At 42.8% G+C, this 22869-nt stretch overlaps 1 protein-coding gene across 1 annotated transcript in view; it reads left to right on the top strand.

Annotated features, from left to right (window-relative positions):
* Positions 1-718: 718 nt before the first annotated feature.
* SLC7A5 (solute carrier family 7 member 5) overlaps positions 719-22869 on the top strand; it is a 56090-nt gene continuing 33939 nt past the window's right edge. The window contains exon 1 of the mRNA XM_044660534.1: positions 719-1328. Coding sequence (XP_044516469.1) covers positions 719-1328 — 610 coding nt within the window. The remainder of the gene's footprint in view (positions 1329-22869) is intronic.

Consider the following 22869-nt stretch of genomic DNA (forward strand, 5'->3'; position numbering starts at 1 on the left):
AATGCGCTCATTTATTCCTCTTATTCCCCTTTTTCTTGTTAATGTCAACACTTGCCTCTCCGCTCCACAGCGCTCCTCACTTATCCCCACCTTGGCCCAAGCTCTTTTCTCACTTTCTTGTTAATGCTAGCACTAGTGGCACCCTATAGCACCCCTCACTTGGCTGCCCTCATCCAAGCCCAGTTTGCACTCTTCTGGCCCAGGTTCAAGGAGGCGCAGGGGGAAGTTTAGAGCCAGTGAACAAAGCCACATGGTGGTCCGCTAGGGATGGGAGGCTCTCAAAGAGAAAGTGCCCCCGGCCCGCAGCAGCAGCCCGAGGAGGAGGAGGAGAAAGAGGAGGAGGGGCAGGGGAGTGTCGCCACGTGCTCCTGCCTAGTCTGTAGAGGACCGCGTGGGCGCGCAGTCCCCCCCGCTGGCCTCGCGAAATGGGCGGGGCGTAGAGCGGGAGGGGGCCGGGCGCCGCGCGCCTGCACCTGTAGGAGGTGAGCGGCCCCGCCCCCGCCCCCGGCGCCAGGCTCGGGACACAAAAGGCGGGCGCAGCCGCAGCAGTGGCACTGTCGGCGCGCCTCTCTCAGTCGCTCTCCCGCTCGTTCGCTCGCTCCCTCCCCTCCCTCGCTCCTCCCTCCCTCCCTCGCTCCCTCCCTCTTTCCCAGCCCACCGGCTTGCCGGCCGCCCGCCCGCCCGCTTCCCCGCCGCAGCTCTCGGACCCGGCCGCCGCATGGCCAGCACGCCGCATCAGCGCCGCCCCACCGGGCCGCCCACCGCTGCCCCAAGCCTGGGAGCCGGGGCCGCGTCGCTGCCCAACGAGGACGACGAGTCCCGGGAGAAGATGCTCCGGCGGCAAAACGGCGGCGGCCGTGGGGACGCTGGGGACGCCGGAGCCGGCGGCGGGGCTGGGGCCGAGGCCGAAGCCGAAGGCGTCACCCTGCAGCGCTCCATCACGCTGCTCAACGGCGTGGCCATCATCCTGGGCACCATCATCGGCTCGGGCATCTTCGTGACGCCCACCGGCGTGCTCAAGGAGGCCGGCTCTCCTGGCCTGGCGCTAGTCGTATGGGCCGCCTGCGGGCTCTTCTCCATCGTGGGCGCGCTCTGCTACGCCGAGCTGGGCACCACCATCACCAAGTCCGGCGGCGACTACGCCTACATGCTCGAGGTCTACGGCTCGCTGCCCGCCTTCCTCAAGCTCTGGGTGGAGCTGCTCATCATCCGGCCCTCGTCGCAGTACATCGTGGCGCTCGTCTTCGCCACCTACCTGCTCAAGCCGCTCTTCCCCACCTGCCCTGTGCCGGACGACGCCGCCAAGCTCGTGGCCTGCCTCTGCGTGCGTGAGTACGGGGCTGCCGGCCCGGGCGGGAGGGGAGAGGGGGGCAAAGGTACTCCACTGATCTCCTCTGCAGCCTGCCAGACACGGAGTGCCCGCCGGGAATGAATGAGGGACTCCTACCCCTTATCGTAAGTGCCGGGTCTGTGCTGCCCTCTAGGAATGAATGAATGACTCCTGTTATCCCCTCTTCCCCCCTCCAGTAAGTGCCAGATCAGTGCTGCCCGCTAGGAAGTAAGGAACGACTCCTAATACCCCCTCCCGTTAAGTTTTCCATCTGTACTGCCCATTAAGAGTGAATGAATGATTCCTCTTAACCACCCCACCCCAGTAAGTGTCCCATCTGTGCCTCGATAAGAATGAATGAATGACTCATAGCTCGCTCCCCTCCCTACAAGTAAGTTTCCTATCCATGCTGCCAGTTAGGAATGAATGAATGAGTCCTCTTCCCCCCTACAGCAAGTGCCCCATACATACTGCCATTCAGGAATGAATAAATTATTCCTTTACACTTTCTCCTAACAGCCCCTTCCCCCCTCCCCAAGAGCCAGCTGTGCTGCCAGCTAAGAACAAACGAATGAAATCACAAAACCCTTCACATTTCCCCTCCCCACATACTGCCCCTGACCCTTCGAAGTGTCTAATAGATGCTAACTGGCAGAGCCACTCCTCACACTCCCCACCTACAATCCTTTCTTGTTGGCTGGCAGACTACTAATTGAAAGACTTTTCCCCCTCTTCCACTTCCTTCCATTAAGCTCCTAATAAATGTTGGCTGACTGACCAGTTCATCCACTGCCACCCCCATTAGGTTAATAAATGCTAAGGGAATGACTAACCCACCACCCTCTCATTCCCCATAGGAAGACCCTAATAAATTCTGGCTGGCTGACTACTCCTTGTGCCCCCACCTCCATAGTGATTGCTGAATAAATGCTGATTGCCCCACTCCTTTACCCACCATAGTCACAAATGCTGATCCAGTGATTTCTCCATCTCCCATATTAAGCCCCTAATAAATGCTAGTTGACTGACCACACCTTGTCCATCCCTAAGCACTTACACATAATTCCATACTTAGTACTAAATAAATGCTGACTGACTGACCAACTACTTTTGTCCCCCTTAGGAAAAAATGCTGAGTGTTTACTTCCTTCCCTTTATTAAGCCCCTAATCAATGTTCCTTGCCTCTCCCCAAAGCTTTTGATAATTCCATAGTAAGTACTTAATAAATGCTAACTGAGTCTTCCATTCCCCCCTACTAGGATCCTAATGAATGCTGGCTGACTGACAACACCCCCCCACCAACATAGTAAAACTTAATAAATGCCCAACTCACTGACTCCTTCCTCTCACTGTTGGATAAATCCTAATCACTTAATAACTATTTGTTATCCTACCCCCCAGATACCCATTTCCATGAGATGCCCAGCTATGATTCCATTTCTAGAGGAAAGAATTCTGGTGACCCTTTCTTCCATAGCAGCTCCATGGCAAGGGATGATCCACAGTCATGGATTGACTCTTTCCCTTTACCCCTTGGCCTTGTTCTTTTTTCCTTAAAATGTGTGGGTTATTGCTACTCCCCTAAGTCTCAAGGAATTTTTCCCTCCTACCTGTATCTGAATTTTTCACTCTTCATTCCTTACCTCCTAATCCCCATTTGCTTCTTACCTGAAGAAACTAGAATATAAACCTGATTTTCCCTTATCTTGGCAAAAATCTATAAGGACTCTGCCCCCTTTTCTGGAAAACTAAGGCAGAAGAAACTGGCAGTCTTGGCGGGCTTTTTACTATGTAATAATGTATGACACTGATATTTTTTAAAAGGGTTGGGTTTTTTTCAAACAAGTTTTCATGGGGAGCTTTTAAGTAGGAAGGTTTTTCTGTTCTATTTTAGAGGTAGGTGGGGTAGATATGGAGGAGAGAGGTGCTGTTTGTACCTGGAAGGGAAGTTCAAATGAAAATGAGTTTGTTTGTTTTCTATCTGTTCTTTCAGCCTTTAGAGAGGTGGAGGTTTCTAAACTGGCTTGTCTAGAATTGGTAAGGATTAAAAAAAAAATCCATGTGGTGGTTGATGATTTTCCTGTCTTAGCTGAGTTTTAGAAATTATTCTAAATTAAACTAAGGCATAAATCCTAGTGAGGTAGGGAGGGGCAGAAAAAACCCTAGCAGAATGGACTTATTTCTATATTCAAGAATTCTCTCTGGAGGCCATACAGATTGCATTATAGCCAGGTACCATATTAGGTATAAATAATATATAATACATATATTTTATTTGGTTATATGACCTTAGAAGTCATTTAATCCAAACCTCACATTTTACAAAGAAGAAACCAGAGATCCAGGGAAATTCTGATAGCAATAGCAACCATTTTCATAACACTTTCCAAATATCTCATTTTATCTTCACAGCAACTCAAGAGGAATAGGTGCTGTTATACTCATTTTACAGGTGAGGCAGAAAGTTTAAGTGCCTTGCCACAATCACACAGCTAGTAAGTGGTAGAGGGCAGATTTGAAATTGAGTCTCTTTGACTTCACTATGTCACTATAGAAATGATTTATAGGTCACAAGGGGAGTCAGCTGAGATTTGAACCTAGATTCTTTGTCATATCAAACTCTTCAGTTGCAATGTTGACTTCCTGGTCTTAGCAAGCATGTGCCCAGTAGCAGGGCATGATCACTTAGGATGACTGTTATGGTCATGTATCCCTCACAGTCCATTACTTTTGATTTCTTTCAGAACCCTGGAAATCTTCTACACGAGTTTTAGGCTAAATTCCGTAGATGGAGAATCTTAACAATGCCATAATCCAGAGTTGGTATTTTAATCAAAAGGCAGTAGGGGGCAGCTGAGTAGCTCAGTGGATTGAGAGCCAGGCCTAGAGACGGGAGGTCCTAGGTTCAAATCTGGCCTCAGACACTTCCCAGCTGTGTGACCTTGGGCAAGTCACTTGACCCCCATTGCCTACCCTTACCACTCTTCCACCAAGGAACGAATACACAGAAGTTAAGGGTTTAAAAATATAAAAAAACAAAAAACAAAAAACAAAAAGGCAGTAGGGAGCCACTGAAGGATTTTGACATGTGATTGTGGTGGTGGTTTAAAAAATTTTATTTGCTTTTAAAATTTCTTTTTGATAAGATCTATATGATGACTCAAAAAGATAATATCTAATATTTATATAGTTCTTTAAGGTTTGCAAAAGGGCTTTACAAATTATCTCCTAGAATCCCCACAATAATCTTCAGAGATAGGTACCATTATTGTCCCTGTTTCACAGAGTAGCATATTGAGTCAACTCACTTAGGGTCACACAACAGCATCTGAGGCTGATATGGGCTGGCAGTGGGCAGTAAGGGATAGTAAGAGGAATGGGACCCTTATATTCTAAAATCTTGCATTTCTTACTAGTTAAACATCAACTGCAATATCTGTAGTTTCTGCATTAATCAAACATGAATTGTATTTCAATTCTCAACTCTGGGTACCAGATTGGTAACGTTCTGTGCTAGGCATCAGCTTTGTACCCATTCTGTTTTATTAATTGCTTATATTCTTAGAAATAATTAATTACCTATAGTGGTCCTTATTCCCTTCCCACTCTGGAAGAGCATCAAGACTTCTCCCTGACAAATGATAGCAAAAAGGACAATGGATGAACATGGAACCTGCACACTGGAACTTGCACACTGAGGCCTCCAATCTTACATGCTCCTTATTCCCTATGACATCCCTCCACCTAAGTTTGGAGAGGGAGATGCTAAACTACCAGACAGACCCCAATACCAACCCCGAAGCTGCCACCTTATTGTGGAGCTGCTACTCTATACTATCAGCCCCAGAGAGGCTAACCTACTAGCCCCTGGGCTTATCCATCAACCCTAAGGCTACCTGATTAGCTCCCAGACTATTCCACCAGCAATTAAGCTATTATACCACCATAAACCACTTCTTCAAATACAATTCTTTTTTCTTACTTCTGGACCAAATGGAGTTTAAGTCTCCCATTCTTGGGGTGAGATTCCACTACAAACTTGGGTGCTTTTCTTCCACATCAAAACTAGATTTGAATCCAGTTCCAGCATTCTATTCATTGCCACCACCAAGCTGTTGATTGATATCTTTGTGATACAACACAACTAAGTATTTCTGATTTATTCTTAGGAGTAGCTGCCTTCTGATTTAAGAATCTACCTTACCCTTAATGGTAAATTTGTGGTTTTATGTCAGCGCTTGTGAAATACAATTTTTTTATAGGTTAGTTTTGTGAGAGTAGGGTTCCCAACTGTTGCTGCCCTTTGATGAAATCATTACCATTTTTCTAAAAGAATGCAGAAAGATATTTTGCATAAAGAAAGGTGTAGCCAAGGAGTTCTGAGATAGCATTTGTGAATTCCTCATGAACAAGAGGCAGGCCCAGGGAAAATCAGGAGAGGAACAAATGTCTCAGGGTCTGGACAATAAAAAGTGAAGTTTTGAATAGCTAGTGTTGAAGCTACCTGAAAATGGTTTGTTAAACGAGGGGCAGTGGGAGACATTCAGTCCTTTCTTCATTGTATTAATTCAGCAGGATGGGGGAGGGTGGTTTGCTTTTTTTTCCGGGGAAAATTTGGGATGTAGCCATCACTTTTAAAAAATCAAAACAGTCTGACAGCAAAGATCAATTGTCAGGAAATTTTAGAAAAGACCCATCAAGAAGTTATAATTGAGTAAAAACATGGTGCTTATTTAGTTTTTTAGAATACTTATTGTTTAAAGGAACAGAAACCCTTCCAAAAGAGTTTGTCACTATTAAAACATGTAAAATTCTAATTTCTGCTAGGGATTTCTTGGGGCTTATATTTGATTTATTCAAATTTTCATCTACCCCCAAATAGCATTTAATTTTGATTCCATACATTTCATAATGACTTGAGGAGGCATCTCGTAAAGAGAACTCAGAAAGTTTTACAGATTTTGTTCTGTTGTGTTACTGCCGAATAGAAACCAGAAAGAGGTGATCTTGCAAGTAGGTAAGCAAGCACAGAGTAGAGCACCAAAATCCCCATTCCTAATCTTGTACCTTATCCAAGTTACTTTAATTTGTATTTCTCTAATCAATTATTTAGAACATTTTTCCATATGACTATATTTAACTTTGATTTCTTCCTTCAAAAAATTGCCTTTTCTTATCCTTTGACCATCTATTAATTAGGGAGCGACTGATTCTTATAAATTTGACAAAGTTCCATAAATTTGACATGTCCCATGTTTTTAAATTTATTTATGAATCTCCCTTTATGCCTAGGTCATGTTTCCATTTGACCTTCTCTTGGAAAATGCTATAAGATAATGGTCTTTACCTAGTTTCTTCCAGACTGCTTTCAAGTTTTCCCGCCAGTTGTTTTTTTTTTTTTAATCAAACAGTGAATTCTTATCCCCAAAGTTTAAATCTTTACATTTGTCAATACAAGGTTACTATAATCATTTAATCAAATATAATCAATTCCACTGATCCACCATTCTATTTCTTAGCTAGTATAGGATAATTTTGATATAATTAACATCTAATAATATACCTTAGGAACTCGAACTGCTAGACTTCCTTCCTTTACATTTTTTCCATTAATTTTTTTTATATTCTTAACCTTTTGTTCTTTTTTTTTTTAACCCTTACCTTTCATCTTAGAATCAATACTGGATATTGGTTCTAAGGCAGAAGAATGGTAAAAGTTAGGCAATGGGAGTTAAGTGATTTGCCCAGAATCTCATAGCTGGGAAGTGTCTTGAGGTCAAATTTGAACCTAGTACCTCCCATCTCTGGACCTGGCTCTCAATCCACTGAGCCTCCCAGCTGCCTCCACCCTTTTGTTCTTAAATGAATTTTCTTTTTTTAGCTCAATAAATTAATTTTTTGGTAATTTGATTGGAATGACACTAAAAATGCATTAATTTAGGTAGAATTTAATTTTTATTATATTGGCTCAGCCTACCCATGAATAATTGACATTTCAACGATTATTTAAATCTACTTCTGCTTGTATAGAAAGTGTTTTGTAATTTGGGTTCATATAGTTCCAGAATTTGTCTTGGCAGGTATACTCTTGGGTATTTTATGTTATCTATGATTATTTTAAGGGAACTCTCCTGGATTTGCGTTTGTGGGTGATATATAGAAATGTTCTGATGATTTATGTGGTTTATTTTTTGTCCTACTTTGATAAAATTACTGTTTCAACTAGCTTTTTAGTTGAATCTCTAGGATTTTTCAAGTATACCACTGTATTATCTGCAAAAAAGAGAAAGTTTTATTTAAACATCATTGTCCATCCTAACTCTTTCAGTTCCTTTTTCTTCTATTACTGTTCTTGCTAGCATCTCCAGTACAATATTGAATGCTATTGTTGTTGAGAATGGGCATCCCATTTGGCCATGTTTGAGAAGAGCCTGCCTCATGTTTGTTTCTGCTGAGGCAGGAGGTATGTGTTTGAAATTATTTTGATGGACCCTCAGAGACTAGAAGTACTAGAAGGCCATGCTTGACAGAAAAAGATTGTTCTTTTAAAAAATTACAAGAAAACTACATCTAATTGTAATTAAAAGACAGCTAAAGCATTCAACCTCAAAGTCACCAAACTCCAAGACAGTATTAAGAAAGAACTGAACAAAATCCTTGCTTTTTATCCAGTTGGGGTGATAGGATATGCCATTTAATGAGAGGTGCATTTGGTAGCCTTGAGATAGAGTAATTGGGGGCATAGGAAAAAAGGAAAGCAAGGTAGAATGATTAGGCAAGTTAAAGAGTATTAAGAGTATTACTATTCAAGAGTAAAATAGGGTATATGAAGGGAAGCTGTAAAGTAGGAGCATAGATTTAGACCTTTATTTGATGAAGATACCAACAGCCAGAGATGTGGAGGGACTTTGCTTAGGGTTACATAGCCAGTAAGTCTCTGAAGTATAATTTGAACCCAAGCCTTTATCACTCCAGGCCTCTGCCTGCCTCAATAGTCTCCTTCTCTAGCACATTAGCTCTAGACTGGGCTAGAGAAGGGAAGTGTATGGCTTAGATGCCACTGAAAGCTTGTGAGATGCCTGGCCCAGGCAGTTATCTCTTGGTCCAGGGAGCTTCTCTTGGCCTCCTGTCCCATGTCTACTGCACAGCTACTGGACCACCATCCTGAACAGAATGTAAGTGACATTGAAGACCAGCATAAAAATCAGGTTCTTAGGCAGACTGTTACCTACAGGAGGAAGAAGAAAGGACTTCCAGCTGGAGTAGTCTGGAAGGAATTTGTGTTGGCACTTCTCTGAATTGCTTGTGTGGCAATATTCCATTAATTGATGTGTCCTGATGCCATTTAGCCAGGGCCCAGGCACTAGGCATCTCCTTGGTTCCTAGTTAGTGCCTTGCAGCTACAAGGCGGCCTGCTGTGTATGTGTGCTTTACAAACAGAATCTCCCAAAATGCATAGAGGCTTTTAGCTCACACTAACTATATGACTCAGGGCAAAGCACTGACCTTTTCAGTACTCCAAGCAGTGTTATATATACAAAGCAGATTTGGGGCCAGTCCTGAGGCCCTGCCCATAGGGGCTCTGGTGCGGGGCTTGGGGTGAAGCCATTCTGCATTGGCAGAGGGAACTTCCTCACTGGGAATTCTTTATATGAAATTCTAGTACTGGAACAATTTTTTTTGTAAATAGAGAATAATGATGGCATTTGATAGAGCTGTTGTGATAATAAAATGAAACTATGTCTGTAAAGCAATTTGCAGATTTTAGAAACATTAGAATTACTGGCTCTTGGTCTTGCATTATCTTATTACTCCTTTTTTTCCCCTCCCTTCCTTTCTTTTTTCTAAAAATGGTTACAATTTATAGTTGCGCTGAAACCCTGGAGGCATTGCCGATTCACTTCACATCACATGTGAGCCTTGAAAGGGCCTAGGATCTCCACATGAATTACATTTGAGAAAGAGAAATGAATCCTTGTCACTCCTGAGCCTAATCCTAACCCAGAGCTTTCAATGCCATTTGATGGTCTCACAAATGCCCTGCATTCCCAAATCACAGAGCCTCTGCCTTCTGTTTATACGTGCCAGATTGGCATCTCTTTGGAAGTTATTTTATAGCTCTAACAGGCTTGTTTCTGTTGGATTTTTGCACTTCCTTCTGGTATTCTGGGCATGTCCCACCAAGGACAGCTTTCTTTTACTGCTCTCTTGAAAAATTACATTGCTTGGCTTTGTGTTGATCAGATAAAATAATGTTTCTAAAGCAATAGACCTAGATAAAGGACCAGTTACAGGGCTTCAGTCCATCCATCCTGCTAACTTTAGCTCCCCCATTGTCCCTCATTCTATTAATTAAAAACCCTTTTTCCTATAGGCCTGGCAGTGCCAATTAGTGATCAGAATGCCAGGAGAATTGTTCTGTGAGAGTGGGTGTGTGGACACTGGTGAGAGACTCCTAAAACTCCTCACTAGTACAGTGGGTAGGTTGACCACAATTTAATGAAGGCTTTTGTCTGTACAGTCAAATTCTGCAAAAAACTACACTTTAAAAAAAATCAGAACAGCCATTAATAAGAATAATTGTGGACTCCTAAACTAACTGTGACAAGAAAGGAAACTTTAGATTAATGGTGGAAGCACCAAGATTAACTTCTAGATGGCTGGTGAGTTTAGTGTGGTCTCCTTAATTCCCTCCTTTTCCATCTTTTTGTCTTGTTTCCCTATAATCTCAGATGCATTAAACCTTCAGAGTATAGTACAAATCAATGGTCTCAAACAAATCCAAGAGCTCAAGGGCTTTTAGTGCTCATCTACTCCAGCTCCATCTATCCTTTTACAGCTAAAGAATCAGGCCCAAGAGTCAGAACCTTTGTCTAGGGTGTGTCAGGCAGCATTTGAAACCAAGGCTTTAGGATTATGACTCCAAGGCCAACCTTCTAACCAGTAATCCTCCAGTGCTACTCTAGATTCAACTGTTATCCACAACTATTTGTACCAGTTGGTTTCCCCATGGGATGTTTTTCAGGGGCCAGCATTAATGGCACTTTTACCTAGGATTCAATTTGCTAAAACCGTGATATTGAAGTTGCCTATGAGTGGGATGTCTCCTCCTGAGGCATGCCTTTTGGAATATAGTGGATGTCAAGTGGCCTCTGGGTTTGATTGGCAAGAACAACCTGGAGTTCATGTTCCTTTCTCTGTAGTTTCCTCTGGGTGATATTATTTCTGCAGTGAGAAAGGTCCCCCCATTGGAGGGAAAAACTGTGAATAAATGATGGAAGTCAAGTGTTGAACCTGATTTAATAATGTGGTAATTGGCTTATATGTAAAGGTAAAGCAGACAAATGCAGAATGAGGCAGCTTGGTCTGTTGGGAGTCCCACATCAGGATATTTGGAACCCTGAGGCTGCTCCTGACCAAAGCTTAGCTTTTTAGCAAAGAGATCTTACCAGGCTTGGTATTTATTGATTTCTGATCAGGTTTAGTATTTAAAACTTATATTTTTTAAAAAAATTAAGTACCACCTATGCAACATGGTCCCTCTCTTCTTGCCATTGTGTTTAGGGTAGAGAGAACTTAACTAATTCTCAGGGGTTCAGATCCGTTCCAAAGTAGGGTCACCAAAAGGAGAGGGAGAAGTGGGTGCCCTTGCCATCTGCTTTCATAGGGGACAGGACTTGAAGCCTTTGCTTGGAGGCGGCTGGCCCAGCTCCTGTCTTTTTTGTCCTGGTTAGAATGTTTCCAAGAATTTCTTGAGTTGGAAGGAATGTTAGAAATCATCTAGTTCAACCCCTTCAAGTAACTAGACCCAAAGTAGTGAAGTGCTTTACTCAGGTTCAAAGCTGGGTCCTCTCTTTTGATTCCAGGGCTTCTTTTGGTTCCCGCCTTTTTAATACACCATGCTGTGTACTTGGGCCAAGGGATAAGGGAGCTTTCAGCATTTGTGCCCAGTCTTGCCTTTTGAAAGCAGTTCCAATTCTTGATTAATTAGCTCATTTGTTCACATTTACAAATCCATCCAAGGCCCCAGAGGATAGTAAATCTGGATGGTGAGGAAGTACAGAATTTTAAAGTTGGGATTTTTGCTTTGGTCTTTGAAGGTTGGTTTGAGGGGAGGCATATAATAGTAGGAGTAAAAAATTTGTTGCTTAAGAGATTTGGAAGTATCACTCGCTTAACTACTACCCTGATCATTCTATATTTTCTTCCTATCAAATGAGGAGAGGAGGCTTTTTCCTTCTGCCAAAAAGAATATTGATTTTTTGATTAGTTTTAATATTTACAAAGCTTTGGTTATTTTTTAAATGCTATTTGTTTTTAAAAGCAAACACTGGGGGCAGTGTTCACATAATTCCAATCTCTGTTGCATTTTGTTTAGGGCAGAGAAATTGAATTCTATATTCCTAAATTCCTGGCACACAGCAGGCCACTGGGCAGGTGGATGTTGCACATGATTTTTTGTGGGCCTGAGCTCTATAGATGGTGACTGTTGTTGATAACCAAAGGCTTTCAGATCTACCAAGGGTAGCTGAAGCCCTGGGAATATGTGTTCCCCACAACAAGGTGGTTGGTGTAAGAAGTGATCCTTAAGATCCTTTGCAGGTTTTACAATCCCATGGAAACATTCCAGCCCAGGGATTAGTGCATAGACTTAGAGGCTTTTGCCTATGGTAGTTTGGAGGCATTATGAGTACCCTGTGGTGGGGCATGAATGTGTGTGAGTGTGGAAGAGTGGGAATAATTAGCACTGAAATCAGCCTCCATCAGTCAGCACGTGAACATTATTCCCTGCTTCCAGGTAAGTCAAGCAAAAGGAATAGGATTTAAGTTCCATTTGTTTGGAACATTTCACATAAGCACATGACTCAGGGTGGCTAGCAAGAATAGCTTCCATCCTACAAGATAATAGCTATGGGAGAGAGTGTAGGTCAAGGCTTTGGATGGGAAATCCAGCCCCAGTTCAGTAGTGTAGTATCATTGTATGCACAGACTCTGTCACCACTATGTTGGGAGCCTTGTTGGCTGTGATTGAAAGAAAACTAGCTAGAAGGCTATCACAGTGGTAGCTTAAAAGTCAGGCCCACTTAACCACCAAGGAGAAGGAGTAGTTTTACTTTTGAATGTGGGGTCACCCCCAAGCCAACCCAGTTCATGTAAATCTACTGTGAAAGGGCTTCTTTAATTGAGTTCCTCACAGGATTGCTTGACCAAACTTTGATTTCTATACAACCTGACAACTACCATGTGCAAAGAAACCATTTGTCTGGTTCCACTTTTGGATGTCTTCATGACTCTGATTTAATCTCTGTGATCTGTACCAATGTCCTCTAGCTTTCTTCCCATGCCTCCATTGAGGCCTTCCAGGTACCAAGGACTGTGGAAGCCATACAAGTCCACACCCTAAACCTGACATCTCCCCAGTGCTGTAACATTTTGGTGCTATTGAGGCAGGACAAGCTGGCTATGATGTACCTTTTTTCACTTAGACATACAGGTAGTATATTTGTTTCTAGGTGCCTCCTACTGCCTCCTACTGAGAAGTAGCTAAAAATGGCTTTTACAACTTTGTGACAGTTTTATTCCCTGGAAGTTTCCACCTTCTTGCTTCTAGTTCTACCCTTTGGGACCAGGCAGAACAAGATCAGAGACATGATAGGCCCTCCCAGACATCAAGGCACACCCTTCCCAAGTCTTGTCTTCTTCAGGCCCAGGTCTTTCAAATAACCTTTGAGCATGGCCACGGGCTTCTTCATCATCTTGGACCCTCTAGATTTTTCAATGATTTTCTGGTATATGGTGCCCTGAACTGATCTCAGTACTCCAGAGTAGTCTGCTCAAGGCATAGTCTAGTGGGACCAATACTTCCCATATACTGGGCACAATGCTTTCTTTGATATTTGTGGATTTGCTGAGCTTGAGTCCTCCAAATCATTTACACAGGAACTGTTGTTTAGACCGGTCTCCTATTTCTTATGTTGTCATTGATAAGCAATCCCAAAGTAGTTGTTACTATTTTATTTGGTTTTGCTCAGTGTGCCAGGATCCTTCTGTTTCTTGTTTGTTATTTTTCTAACAACAATGTTTTTATCTTTTCCTCCTTTCATTTTTAAAAAAACAACAAAAATTTTAAATTTATTTTTAGCATTCTTTAAAAATTTTTTTTTTATTTTCTAGATCTTTCTCTCTTGCCGCCTCCTATCCATTGAGAAGGCAAGAGATGGGATATTAATTATACACGTGAAATTGTGTAAAACATTTCTGTAGTAGCCATGTTGCAAAAACAAATCAAGAAAAATAAAGTAGTGAAAAAGTTATGCTTCAGTCTGTACTCAGACTCCATCACTTCTCTCTGGAGGTAGATAGCATTTTTCATCATAAGTTCCAGGATCATTCTGGTGAGGGAAGTTCTTTGAAGTTGAAAACCAGCTTTTTTTGTTGTTTCACCTACAGGTCTGGTCCGTAGATGCTTATGTTGAATTTTTGCATTCTGAGTTTGTGTCTTAGTTAACCCTCCAATATTTTTGCTATCTGCAGATGCTACATATGCTGTCATTTAAAGCTCTTGATGAAAACGTTGTGTGGCAGCTCTGTGTTGCTTTCAAGCTACTCTTTTGTTTCTAGTCATTCATCCAGATCCAAGTCCATATTAACTGGCCCAGTAATGTCAAACTCAAAAGGATCCCTGGAAGCTGCATATTGACTTGGTTTTAAAATGAAATATTATCTATGTTTTATTGTACTTCTATTTCTTTTGCTAAATATTTCCCAGTTATATTTGAATATGGTTCAGCCATCCCTAAGGGAATTGTGGGCCATATGTTTGACAAACCTTTGTTCTAGCCTCTGTAGGAAAAGTCTCTGCTCCCAGTTAAATAAACTATCTCTAAAACATTCTTTGTTCTACTACAAATCTAGTAATCTGGTCAGAGAGGAAATGAGATTAGTGTGTCATGACTGCACATGATGCTTGATGTAGCCACGTAGGCTTTAGAGATTTCTGCTTCTCATCCCTTTTGGCCCTGAATCCTAGGACCCAGTACATGTTATTGAGTCAGACTAACTGATCAAGGAGGATTTATTAAGGACTTACTACCTGCCAGGTACTGTGGTAAGTACTAGGAACATAAAGAAAAAGGCAAAAACACATAGTTCCTTCCCTCAAATAGGTCATCTTCTAATGGGAGAGACACATGTAAATACGTATTTCTGCAAAACATGTATAGTTTGAATGGAAGATTTTTAGAGAAGGCTTTTAAAAATGTGATCTTTTGTATAGCATTTCTTCGAGAATTTTTTTTTCAAACAGAAATATCCTTTAACAAGTTATTTCAATACTAGTAAGCTCTTATTGGATTCCTGAACCCAGTGTACCCAGCATATTTCCTCCCCAGCAGTTATAAAATCTGGTCTTTATGGGCCTGTTCCTACATTGATGCTTCCCTATTGCCTGGGGCTGTCCTTGCCTGGTTTTGATTTTTATAATGAGTCACCACTCAATTCAGAACTTGTTCAAAATGCAACAGCCCCACCAGTGGCACAGTGTCAGAAATACACATAAAGAGGACAATGTTTCTTCCTGTGACACTTAACTGTGGTTTTTCTAAACTTTGGCTTGTGTGACAAGACTGATTCCTTCCTCAAGTGTGCCCCTCATGCCTTCCCTATTCCTGACTTTTATCTCTTGCCTGAAAAGAAGTCTTTTTCATCTTTGGAATATTTGTTTCTCTCAGATACCAGTATTATAATGAAAAAATACTATAACATTTTAAGCCTTTTGACTTCATATCTCCTAGGCAGGTGGGTAGAGATTTTTATTCCCGTTTTATAGAGATAAAGTAGAGAATCCACTTCTCCTGGATCCTAATCCATTATCTTTCCACATAAGAAAGTTTATAGATCATTGGATCATAAATTTAGAGTAGAAAGGGACTTTAGAGGTCTTCTGGAATAACCTCCTTATTTTATAGAACAGAAAGGCTCAGGGGTAATCCCCCACCTCCAAAGTCTGATCTGGGCACCACATTTAAGGACATTGAAAATCCAGTGTCCATGATGGTGAGGAGACTCACGATCAGTGGTCAAGGGTTGTTCCATGGGCCCAGAAGACACAAGACTTAGGAGCAAATCAGTGTCTATTGATATTTGGAGAACTTTTATGTGTCAGACTCAATCCCAAAGAGCAAACCTAACTGACTAAGGTTAGTTAATAAGTAGTAGAATTGGGATTTGAACTAGGGCTCACATCTGGCATTTCTTCCATCATCCAGTTTTGCACTCCTGGTCCTTGGTCTCCTTTTGAAATGGCTCTCTCTTTTCCACATTATTTTCTACAATCTTAGCACCACAGTCCGTTCTTTTCATCTAACTGGCCATGCCAATTCAAGACTGTCAAGTTTCGTTCAAGTAGAAAGTGGAAAGGGGATGAGGAGATAGCACATAGAACAGGGATGGCCTTCCTTCAGCCCTTTTCTTCACCAGCAGGTACAAGAAGTATGGCTTGTGGGGAGTTTGGGGAGAGACAGTTTTGGGATGACCTGTCATGGGATTGTGGTAGAAGGAGGACTTGGGGACATTCACTGTGGTTTCCTTTTGTGGTTAAGTCACTCACTCTCTGTGTCCTTGGGTTGGACCTGTTTTCTTATCTGTGCTCCGAGGGAGTTTGGATGATCTCTAAGGTCTCCCCCCAGCCCTATGCTCCTCACTCTAAAGAAGGGTCATTCTGGTTCAGCTCTGCAAAGGGGAGAAGGACATGCATTTGTCTTGCTTCCCTTTAGAATCATTTGCTCCTTATGAGTGGAGATTGTGTATGTGATTGTGTTTATCTCCTCAGCACACATGCCTTCTTGTAATGAGAGCCTACTGTGAGCTTATTCACTGTGACTATCTACATTTTTGGTCTCTATTTGGGGGGCATTTATTTTCTGTTTTCAGACTCTTCTCTTGTAATTCCCTGACATAGTGAGAAGAATGGAGTTAGAGAACCTGGGTTCAAATTCACTTGCTTACTATTTAACCTCTCTGGGGCTCAAGTCACTTCACTTCCTTGGGCCTCAGTTTCCACATAATGCCCATCCCCTCCCAGCCTTATCCCCAGCTTTATCCCCCTCCTCACCCCGACCAGTATTCAAGAAAAGTAGAGTGACTGGCTCCATTGATGTCAGTGGAAGGGCCATTATTTGGACCTGGGTCCTTGCCATTCCCACTACTAGGCTCTATCCATCATGTGGCAGGAGCAATTCAGGATCCGAGTGTCTTTCCCTGGGGGTGGGGCGGCCAGTGGGCACTTCTCTCCAGGTGCAGGGAGAGGGGCAGTGGTAGCAGTTAATTTCACAGACAGGCAGAGTCGGCCGGATGCATTAGGGGGATGTGACTAGGGTCCTACCCTCCCCACCTTAGACCCTGCCGAGGACCTAAAGCCATAGCAGCCTCTGGTCTTGGGTCCTGGCAGTGGGCTGAAATCACAAGAGACTTAGGCTGTGTTCAGAGTCAAGCCTGTTTGGCCACAGATAGCTAAGAAGGATGAGGAAAGGGCATGGGAAAATGGGGCAAAATTCAATTCTGTCCCCTATGAAATGCTCAGTGTGTCCCAAGCACTGCCTGCTGCTGGGGGAGGCGGGGGGGGGGGGGGGAAATAGAGACAGTTCTGCCTAGGGGAAGCTTCTAGTCTAGCCTTCTAGACTAGAGGAGGAAGGAGGAAGAAGCATAGTACAAATAAAGATGGCCAGTATGTCAGAAAAATGCAAATATAGGCTCCCAGCAGGTACTGTCTCCTTTGCGATTTTTTGAAAAAAAAAAAAAAAGTTTTATACCAATTACATGTAATAAACATTTCCACATAAAGTTTTCCTAAGTTATAGGATTAAACTTAACTCTGTCTCTCCCTTCCCTTCCCCCTCCCAGTTTGATCCAGGTTATACAGGTATTCTCATGCAAAACCCACAGTCTCCTTTTTGGAGAGGTGACATTTCATTGGACTTTAAATACATAAAAATCATGCGAAGAAGGATGAGACGTTCCAAGCCTGACCAAATGTCCCACCCTGACCCCCAAAGCCTCCCAAAAATGTTCAGAGCAGCAGGAATTAGGAGTCAGGGAGGATTTCAGGTGTCCAGTGGAGTAAGGAGTCTGGCCAGCAGCAGCTCCCAGAGAACCTGGGCTCTGCTCAGCTTCTGCCCTGGCTCCCCTTCCATTGCATTAGGGACCCAGAGGTTCCAGATGGGGCCTTGGGGTGTGCGGCTCCCCTCCACCTACAACTGGGACCCAGAGGTTCCAGACAGAGCCTCAGGGTGTGTGTGTTATGGTCCCTCCAGGCTAGGGATCTGGCTCCTCCTCTCTGCTTATTTCTTCTCCCTATTTTGGAACAGTCCCTCATGGAGCCTCAGTTTCCCCCTCTGTATTAGGAGGGATTTGAAGGTGAAGGATTCTTTTTAACTTCTAAAATAGCCCGCATCCCTCTGAATTGTTCTGAGCTAGCAGGCTTCCTGACATACTCCTGTGAAGAGCTCATCAGTTCCCGTGTCTCTCTGGGAATGGGGAGATCCCACCTTTAGGGAGAAGTCAGTGACTGTCACCTATTCAAATGCAGCCAAGGGGTTGTGGGTACAGTAAACAGAGCATGTCTTAGCCTTATGGCAGCCTTGGCTTTCCTTCTGGGTTCAGACGGACCTGAGGATTATTTTAGGTTTGGGTTAAATAATAACACCCAGGAATTCCCGAAGTACAGTATGTCCTAGAATTCTCAGTGCATCATGTTTACGAGGCTGGTGAACCAGTCACCCCAAGATCACATTAGGAGCCTGGAGACACCCCATCTCTAAATCATCACAAGCCAAAGGGACAGAGGAGCAGACTCTGGCAGTGCCCGTCCCTCAGAGAGCTTACCTTCTGCTGGACTGAAACACCTAGCCATGGGGTTTGGGGGAATCATGCCTTGATGTGGGGCCCAGGAGTAAACCTTGAAGGGACTTAGGAGAGGCATAAGCTAGGTCTCGAAGGACATTAGAGATCCAAGAGGCAGCAGTCAGAAGGGAGAGCCTTCAGGCATAGGGCATGACCTGGGCAAAGACTCAGAGGTGGGAATTCAGGGAAAGACAGAGCTGGTCAGTTTGGCTGAAGGGGAGAGCATAGAGAAATCTTGAAAGGCAAGATGGGCTTTAAATGTCAATTAGTTTGTCAATTAGTTTGTCTTCTAGATTCCCATAAGGCATTCACTATAAATCTCTTATCTGGTCCTTCAGCATCCTCATGGAGAAGATTGGGAAGAAATTATCCCCATTTTACAGGTAAAGAAACTAAGCCTTGGTGAGGTTGATGAATGTAAGGTCACATTTGCACGTGAGAAGGTAGCACTCCAAGCCTAGGTCTCTGCCTAGGACACACTTTTTAGTGAAAAGAAAATGATTTTAGAACCAAAGCAGGCTCTCAGTATTCCTACAGGGACTCTTTCAGTAATTATGGTGCCTTTTCTCTTTTGGTCTAAATTCCCTTTAAGCTGTATCATTTTCTCCATTGCAAGCTTAAAATCAGGAAATTAGTCCCCACAGAGATGAATGGAAATGCGTAGGAAGAGTGATCCAGTCTGAATCATTTGAGTGATTTCCTTATGAGCAGGAACTGTATTGATGTGGTAGGAAGATTTCCAGAGAGATGGATTCAAATTGTGGCTGTTCCCCATAATGGCTGTTTTAATCCTGAGCAGCATTTTGCTGGTCTATCATGCTGGGAATAATAAAAGCTTCTCAGAGTTGCTGAGCCCTTTACCTCATCTTGCTCACCCCAGACCTAAAAAGACAACCCTCCAGTTTCCCCCCAAGCAGTCCTTGTGTGTTAGGCATGCCTTGGACAAAGGGGCTGGAGATGCGGCAGGAAGTAAACCAAGCTCTGAATCCCTGCACTGGGCCCGTCCCACCAAATCCTGAATGTGCAGTTGTGTGCCACCAAAACCAAATGGAAGTTTCCCCACACAGAGCCCCCTCTCTGATCACATCTGGTCTGTTAAGCTCTGTGCGGTTTCTTGTTTGGAAAAAGGTGCCCCACTAGCAGCATATCTGTGTCTGGCATACCCCACATGGCCTAAGGGAGGGCTTTGCTTTTGTCTCCACCCTTTAGGAATAGCCTTGATTCCTCCCTTCTTCATCAGTTCTCTTCAACTTTTTATTTTTATTTTTTAAATTAAATATACCTCTAATAATTCCCCACATCATGAGAGGGAAGAAAAGGTTCTTGGACTGAAATCTTGCCATCCTTCAAAGAGTCTGATGTTGGCCTTCTTTGTCTTTTGCTCCCCCAAAGCACTCTAGGCCCTCTGATGTGCAGGAGAGCCATTTGCTGAGATGATGTTTGCTTCTTAATTCGATGTGGTCTGGAGTTTAGAGTGGGAAAGTACCCCAGCTCCCTTCTCATTCCCCAGATTGAATGCTGTCCCTTGTGGGCAGGGAGCCTGGTCACTAATGATCTCCTCATGAAATTGGGGGTAGCTCCCCCACACCATTGGGGGGGGTGTTGAAGTTTCTCTTATCAATAGAAGAAATGGAATGACAGAAGAAGGGAGTGGGGGTGGCAGTGGGGGGAGGGTCCATCATTCTTGAACTTGAGAAACCTTCACACATGACAAGAGAAAGGGTTCTAGGCTCAAAAATGTTATCCAGGAAGGCAGTGGAACAGTGGGAGGTCATACTGGTTCAGGACTCTCTAACTTGGCTATATGGGAGTCCAGGATGTTTATGACATGAGGTTGTATAAGATTTAGAGCTGGAGCACATCGGGTTTTTTTTTTTTTTTTTAAATAAAGTGTTTCTTTGTATATGGTTAATGTCTTTTCTTGAATTCCAGCTAGCATCAAGTAGCATTAGTCAGAAAACAAAATAACTTGAGAAATAGTGTCCAGTTGACAGTGGCTAGAAAATTTCAGTTTCACAGCAACATCAATAAAAGACATCTAAAAAGTTGCAAGTATAGATTTTATATCAGATCTTGTTTTTAAACACCAATACAACATTAAAAAAAATATGCCCCTATAATGACGTAATAATAATCTAATGGTCAGGGAGAGCCATTCACAAGATTTTAATATTCAACATTACATTTTTTTTCCAAAGATTGCATCTTTGTAATGTATTATGCCAGGCAATCCCTATTCAAGTAGTAATTAAAAAGTAATCATTTGTAATTAAAGAGTAATCTTTAACTTTATACAAAACAATACAACCATGACTACCATTAAATGTAAGAAATTTTTAGGTAGGCAGTTTTTGGATGAGATTTAACACAGTGGATTGAATGTCAGTGAGTTTAAAAGTCATCATCAAGCTGATTTAGGAGTCAGGCAACATTCTTCATGGCTAATAATATACATCAATTGTTTCCTTTTTTAAAAAGAGCATTAAGGAAGTAATGTGTATAAAAGAATCGGTGCACAAAAGCTTAAGGGCTCAATAATGATGAAAGTTATGTTATACCACTAGTTCTAACCCAGAGAAGGTGTTATTAGACCCTTTCAATAGATAATAAACAATATACTTGAATGGTTTTACTATTTTAAAGTTTTGAATTAAATAAAACATAGCTGGAAAGTTGGAACATGAAAAAGGTACATCAGGAGTTAACGATCATTAATGTATTCATTAAAAAGTGACTTTATGAGCACAAAAAGCACTGATATATTACAAATAAATATTATTTTAATCCAAGACACCCTGCAAAATATTTGCTGGTGTGAGAGTAAATAAATTCAATTATCCAAAATAACAAAGAAGTTAAAGAATCCTGGCAGTGACTTCCCCCACCAAACTTGAACATTTTTCTTAAGTAATCTGTTTTATCTTCAATTATTTTGAGGAAGCTAAACCAGACCTAATTAATGGGATATAATTGCCCCATCCCAACTACTCAAGTGTTTTCAAAGCAATTCGATATCCAAAGGAATAGGGAGTTTAAAATGCGTGATTATGCCCCTCTCAGTTTAGTGCAGGTACCAACTTGTCTAAGCTGTAATCAGAATGAGACCACTTGAATTCTAGCTTGACAAAAATATTCTGCATAGATTTGGTATTCCTTCAATATTTCAGGCAGAGTGTGACTGTGGAGTTTTTAATCCTGAATTTGGCAGCTTTTTTACTTAGGGATGATCAGCATGAATTTCACACGACAATCTTAACATTCAGGGGCTCTTCTTTTTAAAAAAAACTCGTGCATTCCAAACTTCCTTAACAAATAAGGAAACTGAGGCTCATGGAGGGGAAGTGACTTTGCCAAAGCCAGATGACTATTTATCAGCCCAACCAGGTTCAGAGCTTGGGTCTCATGCTTCCTGCTCATTATGACAAATTCCTGCTTTGCATTTCCTCCCTCTCTTAAATTTGGATTACTCCAGGCAGGCCAGGCTATCTTTTGTCTTATCTTTTTGACTGAACTTTCAATGATCATTCCTCCAGAAATTAGAACTCAGATGGGTTCCTTAGTCAGTTGGGGTTTCTTTGTTGTGGCAGGGGTGGTCAGAGGGCTGTTCTGTTGTTATCTGGCTTAAAACCTAGTTTCCCTATCAGGCTGAGCAGAATCTGTTTCTGACAACAGGAAATCGGTGTACTTCTCCTGACCTTTTTGGATACTGGTCACAGGGTGAGACCTCTGTGAGGTTGCTGGTGCTCTGTATTGCACTGCAGCTGATACTGTGCTGGACAGAGACTCAAGGTTACCCAGATAAACAGCTGGCAGCTGCCCGATTGGGTGTCTAGTCAGAGAGCTCATGTCTCGAGGAATCCAATGTTCAGAGATGCCACTGAAGCTTAGAAATCTACTGAGACTTTGGGGCCATCCTGTAGAGGGTATGCTGACTTTCAGAACACAGATAGGATCTCCATCTGCAAAACCAGGAGGCCAGAATGGAGATCCCCCAAGGTCCCACCCTGCTCGAACATTCTAGGATTTCATGGCTGCATAGAATAGTCCACCTGGGATATTTGTATGACGCCAGCCTTCTCAATTCCTTTCCTTTATTTAAAAAAAAAAAAAAAAGCTAAGCCTTTTTGAGTCCATTCCTTTCATTTCATTCAGAGCCAGCTTTGGGCCTGGGAATGTGGAGGTCAGTTTGCTCAATGCTGTCCTGTGGGCTGACCAGCAGAGTGTGACTGGTTTCAGCCATGCTGGAGTATTGTTACAGGTGCCCACTCTCCTTGGCCACGTCTAGTTTGAGAAGCAAAGCCAGGAACTGAATTTTCTCAATTAGTCTTTGTTGTCTTCATAAACTCAACTTTTATCAGCTGAGGGAAAGGTCTCTTCCAGCTTGATTCTAAATAGGGCTTCTTATGGATTAGGAAAGAGTTAAAAACTCCTTTCCTCCCTTCCCCTTCATTTATTCACAGCTGTGCTTAAGGAGTATAGCTAAAAATATAGGTACCCTCCAGTTGGGGAAGCAGAACTTGGAAGGTGGTGAAGTGATATGACAGCAACATAGTGATCGCCCCTGCCCTAGACTGACTCTCTCTCTCTCTCTCTCTCTCTCTCTCTCTCTCTCTCTCTCTCTCTCTCTTTCTCTCTCTCT

This window comes from Gracilinanus agilis, chromosome 2 (genome assembly GCF_016433145.1).
Source record: "Gracilinanus agilis isolate LMUSP501 chromosome 2, AgileGrace, whole genome shotgun sequence".
Taxonomy (NCBI): domain Eukaryota; kingdom Metazoa; phylum Chordata; class Mammalia; order Didelphimorphia; family Didelphidae; genus Gracilinanus; species Gracilinanus agilis.